The sequence below is a fragment of the Aethalodelphis obliquidens genome, unplaced genomic scaffold (assembly GCF_003676395.1).
Source record: "Aethalodelphis obliquidens isolate GAN/ISIS:26980383/991018 unplaced genomic scaffold, ASM367639v1 scaffold44, whole genome shotgun sequence".
Lineage (NCBI taxonomy): Eukaryota > Metazoa > Chordata > Mammalia > Artiodactyla > Delphinidae > Aethalodelphis > Aethalodelphis obliquidens.
In genome coordinates, this window is record NW_020837988.1 from 14,944,940 (window position 1) to 14,961,667 (window position 16,728).

Sequence of the window (16,728 nt, forward strand, 5' to 3'; positions counted from 1 at the left end):
TTTTCTTTTAGCCTTTGATCTTTTTCTATTTTCTCCCTCCAGCTTTAGGTCTTATGGACTATTTTCCTTGAAACTGTCTCTTTTCTTGACATCTGTGACACTACCTTGGCACTTTTCCTTTCCTTCGGTTACATTAACTTCTTTGCTCTCTTCCCCATTCACTCTTCTTTCACAGGTAGCCCTCCCCCCGACTCCTGGCTTCAGCTCTCACTGCAACAGCATCTCTAGCACTGAGATTTCCTTTGCTTCTCTAGCTGCCTGCTGATCCCTCTACCTCCAAATGACCTGTCAAACGATGCTGTTTGAAGCTGAAGTCTTCCCTTAAAACCAAATCCCCTTAAGAGTTCTTTATTTTTAAAAAATACTTCCAGTCACTCAGGCATAACATCAGCTGCTGTTTTTCTCCCCCCTTTGCATCGTCTCTCTTGGATACTTGCAATCCACTCATTCTCTCCACTGCCTCCTTCCTGGCCCACACAGAAACCTGATCAAAATTCACCTCAAAATTCTTCAATGGCTTTATATTTCCTTCTGTACATAATCTAATAAACTCCTTAGCATGGTATTCAAAGGCTCTCCATAATTTGTCCCTCATCTATCTGTCTCTGTCTTTCCCTCCTTACCTTGTACTTCTAATTCCAGACAGAGTAACTCATTCTAGAGTTTCAAACATGCTTTCCCTCTGCCTGGAATTCTCTTCTCCGTTTAGTTCATCAGGCAAACTACTTCTCATTCTTCAAGTCTCAGTCCACACCATCTCCTCTGTGCAGCCTTCCCTGGTGCCCCCAGATGGACTCAGGGATTCTTTCCTTTAGACTCTGTTGTACCTGGTACACATCCCCATCACTGCACCAACTGCAGCACTCCCTCTCTGTCTGCACGTCGGTCTTCCCACTAGACTGTACTGAGGACGGAAGCTACGTTTTTTCACATATGTACAACCTGCTAATAGGAGTAAATAGCTGCAGAATGAATAATAATCCCTTACATTTATAAACCACTTCATGATTTTTGAAATACTACAAATACTACAACACTTATATTCTCCTGTACACCTATACTACATTATTTCTCCTAATACGGTAGAAAATTGACTGAAACTCAGGAAGATTGAAGGACAGATCCTAGCTCACGTTGCTCAGATGTAAAAGAGATGAGATGAGAACCCAAGGTCTTCTGAAACCTTGTTCCACTGCCACACTGACAAGATTAGGAACTGGTTTTTATTTCTGGGCAAATTTGTATGAAAAAGTTGACCAATGTAAAGAACAATATGTTCATTTTTACAGTGTACAATCTGAATTCTTACAATTAAAATCAGCAACTGTTAATTTTGACATTTTTCGATTAGCATTTTGGGAGAGAGTAGTTAAGAAATAGAGAGAGTCCTAGTCACTGTGACATTTTACGCATGACTGAACACAACTATGTTTTCCCCTATAATTAAAGATGATGGTGATCAAAATAAACATTAATGTGGGTTCATATGTGGTTATAAAGACCAATGGGGGGGTGGCAGTGGTCAGGGCAGAAGAAGTATTTCCACATAGCTTATATAATGAGGTCACCTTGTGATTCAGTCACCCTGCGGACTCCATCCCTGAAAGAAAGTCAAATCCCAGTTCTGTCATTTACAAGCTTTATAGCCTTGAATAAGCTTTCTAACCTCTCTGTAAGGCAGGGATAGTAACACCTGTCTCTCAGGACTGTGGTGAGAATTAAGTGAGAGATATTAAGTAAAATATATTTTATATTTCTTTTATATCCTCCATAGTAACTAGCACATTGCTGGACTAAAGGAATGAACGTTAACCATAAAAGACTTTAAACATATTAAAAGATGACTGTGTGCTCAAACAGAACTTTAATCTTTAACGTATGCAGCACGGTGAAATGCAGTACCCTATCCTTAACTCCAATCTTTGCCCCTCCACACCTAACCCCACTACCTTTACAGCCAGAAAGGAAATCCATGGATCAGGGAAAAATGACTGGGGATGGATGTCATTCACTGTTAGTCACTGCAGGAAAACTTGGTAGTGTAACTTCAGGCAGAGAGTGGGGATAAGGACAGAGCTAACCAGTCCCTAAGAAATAAGGTAGAAGTTAAGCTAACAGGAGGAATATTAACCTCTCATGTAGATCAGAGGTTTTCAGGAGGATATACACCTTACATTCAAGATATATTTGCTTTGCGATATTTTAGGAGAGAATCAATCACGTATCAGAGTTAAAGATTCTTCCCCCCAGAACTGTCTCCTCTCCCCTCTCCTGACAAAAGGCAGGGAAGGGCGTATCCAGAATAACAGAGGGTAGATCCAACCTCCGTTCCATCTGTAGGCATCAGCAGCCCCTCGATAAGGATAACGGGAGACAAGTGATACTCACCCTTGGACAACTATAGGTTATAAGACAGTGAGGAACTGCCCTTACCTGATGCCCCTGTACCACAAGAGTTCAGACCTATGGAATCTTTTCAGACAAAATCTCTTTCTAAGGCAAACTACCCTCTAGGGCATCCCTACCCTCTGCCCATTTACCGGTTTGGAAGTTTCATAACAGTTGTTATACATAAAATATACAATGGTACTATGTTTTTCTAATAGATTTTCACTTAGCACACAAGGGAGATAGTTAATCTTAAAGTTTCTATTTGTAGTACTGAAACACACTAACAAATGGACTCAAATATTTCCAGCATGGATGTTTTCTCCATTGTTTTAGCCAGAGTCACTAATGTGTAGTCACATAGATTTCATCAGCTCTGGTGATGACAAACTTGATATACAACACTATAGTGTTTCAGAGAAATAACACTTAAGTGTTCTGATATTCTTCTATGTGGTGCTCAGATGTGATAAAGTGGTACAGGGACAGCCAGCTGGCGAGGAACTGCTTACAACCTAAAGCCTATCCTAGCTATCTTATAATGTGGGCTGAAATAACATGTGCTGCTGTGGAATGTCTTTATATTATAGAGGTACTTGTGGGGAATTATTTAGGGAGACCTAGTGAGATTAGAATTATGGGGCAGAGAAGGATATCTGTCTGCAACAGGTCTGCGCTCCCATCCACAGTCGAGAGTTGTTGGGAAGCAGTTACTTTGCCAGGGACCTTGCGTTCACATTCAAGTGGGGTCACTTGACAGTTCTGGCTAATGGAATACAGGCAGAAATTATATTCATTACTTCAGACCTAACCCGGAAAAATCTTCTCCTTTGATTTCCATGACCTTACTTTCTCGTTTCTCTAATATTATTCTTGTAAATTATTATTTGGCTCACCATTTTCTACTAGCATTTAAATACACCTACTCTGATATGAACCTATTTACGAAACAGAAATAGACTCACAGACATAGAGAACAGACTTGTGGTTGCCAAGGGGGAGGGGGTTGAGGGAGGGATGGAGTGGGAGGCTGGGGTTCGCAGATGTAAGCTATTATGTATAGAATGGATGAACAACAAGGTATTACTGTTATAGCACAGGGAACTATATTCAATATCCTATGATAAACCATAATGGAAAAGAATACAAAAAAAAAAGAATGTGTGTGTGAGTGTGTGTGTATATATATATATATAAATCACTTTGCTGTACAGCAGAAACTAACCCAACATTGTAAAACAAATATATGTCAATAAAAAATATATCTATTCTGTTTTCATGCTTCCAAACTTCCTGCTTTATACTCTTAACCTGGGTGATCTTGTTAAGTTCTATGGCTTCTACTGTCAGTTATTTGCTGATAACTCTGCAGTCCATAACCTCATGCCTTCAACTTTCTCTTTTCCTGTTTTCCAATGTCACATTTCTACATATATTTGTTCATCTTCCCTTGGAGGCAATACATTATAAACATGCCAAAAATAGGATGTCACCTCTCCCCATAAGCCTGTTCTTCCTCCTGCCTTTGTTCATGCTAAAACCCTTCCTCCTTTCAGAATGTTCTATGCTGGTCAGTAGCTTCACTATTTTCCATCATTGAAGATAAGTTCTGAAGTCATTTTTGATCCCTCCACCCTTACCTCCCATACACACAAAAAAAGACCAAGTGCTTTTGAGTATCTCCAAAATGTCTACCTTGCTCTCTGTTCTCACATTACAGGCCTTAGTGTTTCTCACCTAGACTACTGCTCTAAACCTCATAACTAGTATCCTGACCTGCAGTCTCTCCTCTTCTTCAACCCATCTTCTATATGCTACTTGTCAGAGCTATTTTGCACATTATCAGAGTTATATGATCATTGTCTCCTCCTTCTCACAAAATTATAGACTCCCTGTTATCTAGAGAATAAACTGTAAAGTCTTAAACCTGGCATTCAAGACTTTTTTCCTAGTGACACTTGCTATCATTCTCTCTGACCATATGTCTTATTTTCTAATTATGGCTTCTCACAATTCCCCAAGGGCACTTCACGTCTTCACACTTGTTTTTGTCCCTGCCATTATGTTTTCTAGCCTGCTTACAGTGCTCTCCTGTGCCAATGCTGCTAAACGGAATCAACTCGTCCTTCAAGGCTGAACCTGACTGTCACTTCCTCTGCAAAGTATTTTCTCTTTGTCTAGGTCCCTATGGTACTCAGTACTATGGCACTGTCATTGGTTGCTATGTGTTTGGCGTTCCTCTAGAAGGTCATGGCTCTAGTGTGGGGGTGTCTCAGTCACCTAAGTTTCTCTAGTACCTAGCAGAGCCCTTGGTGTAGAGTAAAAGTTCAATAAATGTTTCATGAATGAATAAATGCCACGCAGATGCGTTCATGGAAAAGCAACACAGGGACTTCCAGACCCACTGTCTAATGCACTACCCAATTCAACCTTGAATTGGCAGGCATCTCTGTTGCCACGGATCAACTGTGAAATGAGTGTGACCATGACTCAAATACTGACCATACACTGACAATCCTGATCTTTTTCATCTCTCATCTTAAAATCCTGCCTGCAGTTAAACTGTGGTGGTTGCTACCTTATAGTCTGCTTATTGCAAATGACACCCACATCTCTACAAAAATGCTCGCCTCTATCTTCAGCTTTTCAGTTAGTAACTGCTTTGGCATGTTCTTTTTGTGGCTTTCTCGTGGAATCGGAATACAAAATACATCCCTAGTCAGCTTGTCTTACTGTTTCATATTCAACGCGGAGATGGAAGCGCTAACGATAAGGAGGCTATATATAAGTAAAGCGTGCCCAAGATGTACCTTTGTAGAAATGGGTGCAACAGCATAATTTCTTTTTAAACATAGAACTTGGATAGAAATTTGCTTTCTCCCGCTATGCCTCACAGTTTCCTCCTGTGCTTCTGTTCTGTTAATGCATAACTGGCCCTAGGAAAATGGACGCTGTCTGCCTCTACTGTGCCAGTGAAGCCTTTAGGCAGCTGGCAGGGCTTCATGAGGCAGCAGAGCTGTGACGCCATTGAACTGCCACAGTTTGAAACGCCAACAACAGGCACAGGAAGATGGATCACTTCTTCTTTCTCCACGTTCCTCAGCTCTTCCTTTGTACCTCCAGCACAGCACTCGGCCTTAAATTATAGCTGGTTATAAATATGTCTGTTAAAACTGCTATCCTGTAAGTCGTGGTACACAGATCTGTCTTACTTGTATTTGTATCCGCTGTAGTGCTTAACACAGAGCCTTGAATATGTTACCTAACAAACGTTCACTGGGTGTGTGCCGAAATGCATGCCTGCACTTTCTACTGACGTGCAGGAGCAGAAAAACGAAACTACTTAACTGTGGGAAGAGTTTCTCAAATACTTCCAGTTGCAAGCTTAAAGTCAGTACCACTTACCACTTCTTTGTTCACTCATTAATTCATTATTTAACAAAATATTTGCTGAGTGCTGACTGTGTGCCAGCCACTCTATTAATCATTAGGAAGACCAAGGTGAGCGTGATAGGAAGGTTCCTATCCTCATGGAGCTCACTCACATTCTAGACGGGCAAGTGGACAATAAACAAGTATTCACAGACAATAAATTAATAAAAGACTAGAAAGTAAAAAGGTTGCTATGTTAAAGCCAGGAAGGACTTTCTTAGATAAGGTGACACGTGGAAGTCTTAGGAGGTGGCCATTAGGCTGCGACCTGAAGGAGTGAGGGATCTTGCCATGTGATGAGGGAAAGTGAGCTCCGGATGGAGCGAACTCTTAAGTGCAAAGAGCCAGGGGTGGAAAAGAGCTTAGCAAATTCTAGGAACTGGTAGATGACCATTTATGACCAGAAAATTGTGAGTAAGAGGGAGAACAAATGAACTTAATTAGAGAGGGTCGGCAGAAGCTATCTTTGTAATACAGGGCTTTGAAGGATCTGGCTTTGATTTTATTCTAATCACAACAAGAAGCCATTGCAGGATTTTCAGGAGGAGGTTACATAGGGTGTGGTCAGTAGAGGTGGAAATAAGTGGATACTTACAAGTAAAATCTGGGTGGTAGAACCAAGTGAGTATGCTGATGGCTACAGTGAATACATGTCTCACAGCTGTGGGTCCTTATGGTTGAGTGAATAGAAGGCTATTAGTGTTGATTTTACCAAATGTGGAGAATCAGCTGCTTTTGAAAGTCTAGAGACAGCCGAGTAAGTTGCTCCGCTCACAAAAAAAGAAAATGTGCTGTCATATCCCACTAAGCTGGCAGTAACTCATTCTGATTGGTGTGCCATGAATCTTGGTTTGACAATCTAGGAAAGCCTGTGGGATTCCCATCTTTTCATTCAGCCAGTGTTGCTTCAGAGACTCATTAACAGGACAAATTAGGCTCTATTTCCTAGGCTACTTTCAGTACCAAAAATTTCCCTTAAAATTTCCCTGCTCTATTTCTTCTTCTTTTTTTTTTTTTTTTTTTTTTGCGGTACGCGGGCCTCTCCCTGTTGTGGCCTCTCCCGTTGTGGAGCACAGGCTCCGGACACGCAGGCTCAGCGGCCATGGCTCACGGGCCCAGCCACTCCGCGGCACGTGAGATCTTCCCGGACCCAGGCACGAACCCGTGTCCCCTGCATCGGCAAGCAGACTCTCAACCACTGCGCCACCAGGGAAGCCCTCCCTGCTCTACTTCTTATGTGAAGTTGCTTTAACCCGTATTTGCTACACCTTAAAAAAGCAATATATATATAAAGTTTAAATATATAAAGCAATATTATGTTGGTAGCAAAATCAAATATAGGAGAGTACAAGTCCCTCCTGTGTCTTCGTTAGCTGACTCTTCTGCACACCTGCCAAGTCATAAAACGATGCTCTCTCTCCAGCTTCTAAGCAGAACTACTTCTCTGTATATTTATTAACTTAGCAAACTTCACGTGAGTTTTTATGACAGTAAAAATAAGTAGTTCTCAGTTTTAAATAGTTGTGGAGAAAAATTCTGATTACCAGCTTTCCCCAAACTTAATTTTGGACTTGGAAAAGGAAAAAAAATATGTTATAGCTGTACATCTCTGAAGACATGAGAGTTTTAACAATGCGGACAATTTACCTATTTGACTGATAGATGTGGGTTCCATGATTTATGCTGAGAGAAACAAATTTGTAAAGTTTAAGGACATCATGCCTGGGGAAACTGGACATATTCCCAGATATACATTAGATTTCATGTAATATCTTCCTTGCATTATATTACAAAACCATGACCCTGGGTCACTAGAATAATAGATATTCCATTATTATTTTGAGTCTCAAATTTATTCTTGATGCCAATAGGGAGTTAGAAAATGGTTTAGATAATAAGGACAAAATATTTATTGCATATTAGACAAATCCCCCCAATTATTATAGATTAGTGAAATCTCTCCATGAAAATCACATATCGAAATCATGACACCAGAAGACTGACTTCCCCTTAGTGGTAGAAAAGAATTAGGAGTGAAGCAGATCTGGACCCAGAACAGTGATTAGAGAGCTAATATTTCTAGGCAGGTAACGTCATCTACTAAGGGACATGTACTAGCAAAAGGTGTTTGGTACACCTCTCCTCTCTCTGCATTAACTCTTCCAAACCTCCTAAAGGCTGACTTAGTTCCAGAAGCCTTTTTTTTTCTTAGCACGATCTATCACTTTGCTGAATTCTTTCCTAATGCTTTTAGAAAGCAAAATCCATCTGCCAGTTCAAGGGGTTGTTGTGGGAGCCTGCAATGGCTGAGGAGCAGTAACCTCAAGTTCGTGCTTCAGTGAGGGTAAGGTTAAGTGTCGTTCTGCCTGAAGGCTCCTGTTTGGATTAAAAAAACAAACAGGGCTTCCCTGGTGGCGCAGTGGTTGAGAGTCCGCCTGCCGATGCAAGGGACACGGGTTCGTGCCCCGGTCCGGGAAGATCCCACATGCCGCGGAGCGGCTGGGCCCGTGAGCCGTGGCCGCTGAGCCTGCGCGTCTGGAGCCTGCGCTCTGCAGCGGGAGAGGCCACAGCAGTGAGAGGCCCGCGTACCGCAAAAAACAAAACAAAACAAAACAAAAACAAATAAAACCACCACAACCCTGCAACTCACCATTTTGTGGTCATTTCAGACTTACGTATTCTTTAAGAAGCCAGGCTGTACAAGTTCCTGACACAGAATTAGTTTTCCTTTATAGGGAGAATGGCCTCTTTTTTTTTTTCCCTTTGACAAACTGCTTCTACTCTGACACTATGCTTTGTGACATGGATTTTGGAGCACCCAGTCTCCAATGTGTAATTTGCTAATATGGCCAAAATAATTAAGAAAAATCTTAAAGAACATTTATTGTAAGATATCAACTCTGGCCACAAGGAATTGAGTAAGTCCTCAACTGTCCTCACAGGTACAGTTAGGACTTGTGTAGCCTTTTCCCTTTTCCACCCACTATAAATCTGCTACTCTTAGTTTGAGGAAATCAGGCCAGCTCAAATTAGGCTTCCAAATCAAACCTCATTGGTTCTACAGCTTAAGACTCGTTAAAGTTTACAACAGGCTTCCTGCGTTTTATTCAAACAGTTAAAAATAAGGCAGCTGAGTCTTTGAATCTCTATGTCAAAATCTTACATGTATATACACATCAAAATGTTGATCTGAGAGCTGTTCTTAGGGAAGGGGAGGCTAATACCATGAAAACAGAGATAACAGGAAAGAAACAGGAAAAAAAAGAGTGGGGATTCATTCAGGGCTAGCCTAAAGCTATGTAGAAATATTAGGCAGTAATTGGACAGCACCACAAGGCTGGTGGCCCCGACTGTCTACTCTACCAGCCTCACATTTCAACTATCAAAGTCATTAATAGGTTGGATTATAAAGGCTGGTGACTTCTCTTAAATGCCTTACTTAAAATACGCAAGTTGCATTTAATGTTTTCTACTTCCCTGTTATGAGCATAACAACAGAGATTAGTTTATTAGATTAGTGAGTTAATCTGAGAGCTCAGTGGCCGAGGGAATAACATATGAGAAAGATTAGTTTCAGAGTATGACAGAATATGACAGTGATGAATAGTGGGAAACAGAAGGCAGAATAAGGTGGTGAGGTCTAAGGCTTATGAGTGCTTCAAGGGGCAAACTTTCATCTAGAATGTAAATCTAAAATCTTAGAAGTTTTGATGTAATAAAAGATTTTGCAGTGATACTTTGCTTACAGTTTGATAAACACCAACATGCATATATATACAAATACCAAGCCAAGAAAAGGTATCTATAACTCATTTCTTTCTGTGACAGACGTGTATGCAACCTTAGGTCACTCTTTCTGGGATGTCAATTGTCTGCCCTGATTCTGCGACAACAGGAAATCTGATATTTAAAATAAGGAAAACTCTATCTCAGCTGCTGCACTGACCTCCAGCTCTGCTTTTTCCTCTTTCTAGCGCCATCCTCAGATTACTGACTCTCTTCACTTAGCAGAAGTACCTCCCTGGGTGGCCTATTTCTGATGAAGGTCAACTACTTTTTGGCTTCAGTAGAATATTCTCATCGGTGTCTAATTCCCTAATAAGGTCAATAAGTTCAGGGTGAAGACGTGAGTGTTGAAAGCCCAGGAAAACGGACTAGAAGAGATGTTCTGTAGCTTCTGAAAGTTCTCCTTAACACAAAGTTATGCATGTCAGGCACTGGCCTACATAATGTGACTTCAGAGGCACTGAGTTAGTCTTCCCTGGTCTACTGAACCACATTAGATGTTCTAGAGAGAAGCTGGAGATGAAGTGGAGAACAGAGTGGGAAACAATGTACAGGAAATAGAGGCTGAAGCCATAATGGCAAACCCTGCCTGGAGGGAGTCCTGCTAATCAGACTCGCCTACAATGGAAAGCAATTACAGCCAGTTTCTTTGAAAGGCCAGCCTGGGCTTTGCCAGTGACATTAAATTCTTAGTGAATTTCCATCTCATTGACCCAGGGGGCCTCGAGCTCTGAGATCAATACCTTAGTAACAAAGCTGGTGCCAGACAGTGCTGGGAAGAAGGCTGAATTCCAACTGAGATGAAACGTGTAAGAAAGCTTTTTTGATAATGCCTGGTCCTGTTTACTCTCTGCCATTAAGTGATAAACGATGATCCCTCAGCAGCCCTGAGTGTTATTCAATCACCAGGGAACAGACTACACGGCATTTGAAGTTAGAAGTGTTTGCTCTCCTTGTCCCAGCGCATCAGCCTCTTGCCAAAATGATTCTAGTTAATAAACAATGTTGAGAAGGTAAGCCTGTAGAGCCATGATATGGCTGCATAAATACCATCTTTTTCCCTTTGAAAGCCTGAGGGTTTTATCTGTTGTAAGGATACTGTTAATTCAGCGTTTTTCTGGCTCCCTTGGACCTCAGTTCTCAATCCTCTGAGACGTTCCAGGATAAGAGAGCAGATCAGCCAGCAAAGTTCCTCTGGAAACTGATTTCAGTGTTCATTAGGCAATTCTAGATTGGTCTCTTTTTCTTAACTATGTCGTTGCCAACTCTGTGTACCAACATCAGCAGCAGTACTAGTGGGATTTACAATAAAATCCTCTTGGGAATGGCATACAACTCATAGAAGAGACTCAGACCCAGGGTTTTTAAAAAAAATCTTGTGCCCCCAGATGCGGATAGCAGAAGACTCCTGCTGCCTATCCAATCAGCCATAGGATTTAGCTAAGGTGCACCTGAAAGGTCTATTACTGCAAAGAGAGAGGAGGACAAGGAACATCCCCTGACCACCTTCTCCGTACTCTGTGCTAGTCTAGGCACTACACTACATGACCTCAATTCTCAACAGCTCTAGGAATTATTATTCCTTTTATGTAGATGAGAAAACTGTCTCAGAAACATTGTGTAATTTTCCAAAGGCCACAGTTCCTCGAAGAGGTAGGATTTATTAAGCAGGTCATCTGACTCTAACGTTTATGTTCTTTCCACTACAGCATGTTTCTTTAAAAAGTTTCCCTCTTAGGGAAGACAGCACAAAATCTACTGCCTGGCTTAATATCGTCATCAGAGTCTGGAACTGATTTTCTAATGAGTCAGCATGACGTAGGCCGAGCAGCATGCCCACAAGCACAGGTGTCTCTAACAGGACCTGGTGAAGAACATGCCTCAAGAGTAATAATAAAATCCCAGCACGGTCAGAGACGGTCAGCCTCTGATGACTCACAGCGGAAGGCAGAGGCAAACCTGGCCTATCTTCTTTTTGAGTCACAATAAGCTCTGCGTTTGTCAGCTATGTTGTTGGTATCTTCTTTGTTTCCAGGAAATCAGGACTATACCTGCTTTTGAAAACATCAACTTTATTAAAGGAACAGTTCTTTCAAAAAGGAGTGTGAAGGAGTAGAAAGCACACCTCACTAGGATGCTAGAGATCTAGGTTCTACCCAAGAGAATGGGAAACAGTTTCATATCGAGTCTGGTTTGTTGAGCTGAGAGAGATTAAGCCAGGGTCAAGCTCATCAGGAGAGAGTGCTGGGGTAAATCAGTGACGTCTGCCATGGGTGCAGGATAGGGGAGCGGTGGTACACACAGCGCATTTGCCATTCTTCTTTTAACTCCTCTTCCTTTCTCCCACCTGTTAACCTTATGGCTTTTCACAAGTGATTCAGCATTTTAAGGCCTTTATAGTAAAATAGGGATAATGACACTTTATTTATCTAAAGGTAAGAGTGGCTAAATCAGCTGATCTCCTCAAGTCTTTTTCAGCTATAAGGTGTTAAGATTCCATTTTCCACTGTAAATCTTAGCATCAGCTGGGCTCTAATGGGGTCAGTCATTGGTGACTTTAACAATGGCATGGCTTTTAAAAGGGCACTCACAATTTTAAAACAATTCTGCTCTAAGTCAAAGAGGTGAACAATGTATCAATTCTTTCTGAAGAATACTGAGGAAGTCTGTTAAATGGTTAAATTAATTACTGCCTGGGGACTGCCCTGGTGGCGCAGTGGTTAAGAAATCGCCTGCCAAAGTAGGGTTCAAGCCCTGGTCTGGGAAGATCCCACATGCTGCAGACCAACTAAGCCCATGCGCCGCAACTACTGAGCCTGTACTCTAGAGCCTGCAAGTCACAACTACTGAGCCCGTGCTCCGCAACAAAAGAAGCCACCGCAATGAGAAGCCTGCTCACCGCAACGAAGAGTAGCCCCTACTCTCCGCAACTAGAGAAAGCCCGCATGCAGCAACGAAGACCCAACGCAGCCAAAATAAATAAATAAATTAAAAAAAATTAATTATAGCCTGTGAACCCTAGTGGAATCAGAGAAAGTTGTTTAGAAAAATACAGGAATGTAAGGAGCATTCTAAACATCTATGCAGATTTTGAGTCTTAAGGAAATAATATTGTGAGAAAATAAACTTCATCATAGCCTTGTCTTAAGAAGAAACAGAGATGATGCTTCCTTTATGTGAAATGTTCAATGAAGAACACTTCTCACTGTTTTCAATACCCATGCTCCATGCAATAAATACAAAATAGGCTCACAAATTGCTTATTACAGATCTATGGCTTACCTGGGATCACAGAGAAATTTGGTTTTCTCTCCTTCTTCTCTCCAGATAAGCCATTCTCGAAAAGAAGGATGTACAAACATACGAGTCATGTCTCTGCGCTTGATTAGGAACATGGAGAGGTTCTCCATTCTCTGCTGAAAATCCTCCCATTCTAGCGTGCCTTCAATGCTGCCAGCATTGATGGCTTGGAAGATATGTTCATCAGTCAGTGGGTGGAGAGAGGCCACTGCCACATTCAGGAGAGGCATCACCCGGTCAAAGGAAGACTGGGTTGGGAACTTCATATTGCACTGGAGTAAGTAAACCTCAGAGAGCGAAACAGGAACTACTTTGTAGCTAGAGCTCTTTAACACTAGATAGCCTTTCTCTATGAGGTCAAATGTGAGTTTCAGGTATAGATAGGACCCTTGACTGAGTGTCTTGAGATGAGAACTGAGTTTGCCAAATGTAGTATTGTCCATTTTGCCATTAAGTGAAATGTTATTCTGGATCTCTGAGCTGCTGTGTATCCGGTGCAGGATGTAAGCCTGCAGGTCCTGGTCTATGGCTTCATTCTCTTCTAGTCGATCCAAAAAAATCCTATGGAAAGGCAGCAGCTTGGTAATTTCCTAAAACAGATGGAGAGAGAGAGAGAGAGAGAGAGAGAGAAAGACCTTCAGTTTCCCCTAACTCTTGTGATAAACTACGAGGTCCACAAATTTATTCTGAACTTCTGAGTGGTCAAAGAAAAGAGGGAAATACGATCGAGTATTAGTGTCCATAGATTAAGACATATTAGTTGCACAGGAGGGACACTTTTCCTAATATTGAGACTTAAAGTAACTTTTATGGGTCTTCATAAAGGGCACTTTAGGAGTGATTTAATGGTCACTATCCTAAATAACACTCACTCCTAAAATAGAAAAGAGAATGCCATCTAACTTTTGTTGTAATTTTTCTCAGCGTAAACCATAGCCTAATGTCAAAGTACAACTCACTAAGATAAATGTAAAAGGACTTAAAGAATGTCATATAAAAATGTGACCTTCTATCCCACCTGATAAAATGACTTTATTTTAATGTAGGTTTTTTGGAGATGCCTTAGCCCAAAGGAACACTTCTAATAGTGGGACGCTTGGTACCTTGGTGATCTGCTTGGAAATTACATTGGGGGAAGGTGACAGGGCTTTGTGGTGACTCTCATGCTCTGGAATCCATCTTTTCTTATCTGCTTATAGACTTTGCTCCTGTAAGTATCTATTCCCTCTCCTGCATTAATTTCCTCTTCTCTTCTCTTTCTGTCTTGTCTCCACACAGACATGTGACTCCATATTCCTCCCTCCAACTACTATATCTCTGTTCCCATGTTTAGCAAAACCTAACAGAAAAGTTTTCTCTACTTACTGTATTTCATTCCTCCCTTCCCATTCTCTCCTCCATTTGTTGCAATTGGCTTCAATCTCGTCACTTCACTGAAATGGTCCTTGCCAAGATGATCAGCAATCTTCATCTTGCCAAATCCAATAACCAAGTTTCATTTCTCTTCCCCCTCAACCTCTCAGCAGTATCTGACACAGGTGAACACATCTTTCTTCTCGAGTCCCCTCCTGCAGCTTTTGCTTCCACAGCATACTCCCCTCGTCTTCCTCTTAGCACACTGGCTACTCCTACCCAGCCTTTTTGGCTGGCTCCTCTCTCATTTCTCAGTCCACCCAGGGCTCACGTCTCCATTCTTTCCTCTTATCTGGCCACCCTCACTCCCTAGAATAGTTGGGTCCCATGGTTCTAAATATCATCTATACATGGATGATGTCTAATTTCATATTTCCAGCTTAGTCATTTCTTCTGAGCTCTCCTCTTATATCTCCGTCTACTCAACAATGACACCTGGATGTTTCATAGACAAACTTAATGTGTGATCAAATCAGAACTACTAAAATCTCCCCCCACCACAAAACCTCCACATGTCAATAAATGGTATTACCACTAACCCTACCACCAAATCGTAGGAACTATCTATGATCCTTCTCTTTTCCTCAAACCAGCATCTACCCAGTTGCTCACCAAAACCCCACAATTCATCCTTGAATCTTCTCTCTTGCTCATTCCCACATCCAGCCCATCATCAAGTCCTTTTGATTCTTCTTCAAAATATACTCCAAATATGACCACTTCAGAGGGTCTCCACTGTTCCCACTCTAGTCTAAGCCACCATCACCTTTCACCTGTACTTCTGCTTCCATTCTTGATCCCCTACATATTATTATCTACACAGCCAGCAGCCAAAGAAAGTAAGTCAGATGTTATCACTTTACAAGGCTTCTTGGAGAGGCCTTTCCCACCTGCCCTATCTAAAATATGTCATCCTCATTTACCCCTTTACGCTGTTATGTTTGTCTTCATAGCACTAACACTACCTAAATTTTTAATATATGTTCATTTTTTACTTTATTATTTGTGTTCCTCACTAGAATACAAGCTTTATGAGGGTAGGGATATTGTCTGTCTTGTTCACCATCGTATCCTCAGCTCTTAGAAAGAGCCTTTTATACTTGAAGTATGTAAAAAATGTTTGTGGAAATAATGAATGATCGATTATGAGGGTTCACTTTTAAAGACCTAGGAATTGTTTCATTGTCAGCTAAATAATTTTAAAAAGTTATTGGTTGAAGTGAATGGAGTATCTGGGAAGTTGTTGCAGGTCTTGATCTATGAAGACATTGACATTTGGACTTTGAGTGTATAGTACTTTTCCTGTTCTTTGGCACAGCTGAAAAATTAAAGTTACGTGGTCTACCAAGTCATACTTAAAACGTCTTTTGAGATTGCACACGGCATTATATAAAAATATAAATGAAGAAAAAAACCAAAACCAAACAAACAAAAATTATATAAACGAAGATATCTCCTAAGTACGTACTTAGTAAAACTAGTCAGAGACTGTGTTCCTGGAAGTTTCTTTTATTCATCTTTCATCTTTAACAAGCTACTGACCAGTAATGGCGGATTACATAATTTTTAATTGTAAAGATGCATTTACGTTGATTCATTCACATTCCTCAAATTACTTTGAGATTTTAATAACAAACATCTGCAAGTTGGTGGTCAGGATCAGAAGTACAGTCTTTGATCAAAGAAGGCAGACTGACCAAAAGTGGTCAATCTATAGGAAAAATACTAAATGCCTGGGAGAGGGGAAAAGGAGGGCACCGAGACTATTTTCTGTATATTAACAACTGTCTTAAGGGAGTTGCATCAAAATAGTGGGATGGGTGTATAATATGCAAAATTTTAATGTTCTTTAAAAGAGGCTATGGTTAGGGGAAAAAAGGTTGAGAAACCCTGTTTCAAACCAAGTGTGAATATGTAAAGAATGGAAAATACCAGCTCAGCTATACTGTGAGTGGTAGAGAAGGTGGAGTCATTTCTCCTCAGCCTGTATGTCTTTTACAGGCACAGTTCCAACATTCCTAATCATTCTTCTAGGCCATAAACTGAGTGATCAGGGATGGTAATTAAAATAACTCTTATCTCCCAGTTGCAGTAAATTTAATATAAAGCCTTAATATTGCCAATATTTCTTAGAAAAAGAAATATATAGAAGAAAGTCCATCTTCATGCTATAGAAAGTTGAGAAACAGAGGGAAGAACTAGAAAATCTGACTCTACACTGTATATTGAACTGGATTTTGCCTGGCATTAAATGATAAAAAACATAAAACAAAAGTCAAACAGTGAATTAGAGTGTTACACCATCTATTTGCTTTGCTATACTCATGACAAAGTCTAGAAAAGTGGACTTTCTTTTCATGCTTTTTTGAGGGACACTTTATCAAAACTTACCCAGAGCAATGGAAATGG

At 40.9% G+C, this 16,728-nt stretch overlaps 1 protein-coding gene across 9 annotated transcripts in view; it reads right to left on the reverse strand.

The window, feature by feature from the left end:
• Positions 1-16,728, reverse strand: part of TANC2 (tetratricopeptide repeat, ankyrin repeat and coiled-coil containing 2) — a 358,600-nt gene that overhangs the window by 53,533 nt on the left and 288,339 nt on the right. For all 9 annotated transcript variants that reach the window (XM_027081267.1, XM_027081266.1, XM_027081261.1 and 6 more), the window contains one exon: positions 12,889-13,496. In XM_027081267.1, coding sequence (XP_026937068.1) covers positions 12,889-13,496 — 608 coding nt within the window. The remainder of the gene's footprint in view (positions 1-12,888; positions 13,497-16,728) is intronic.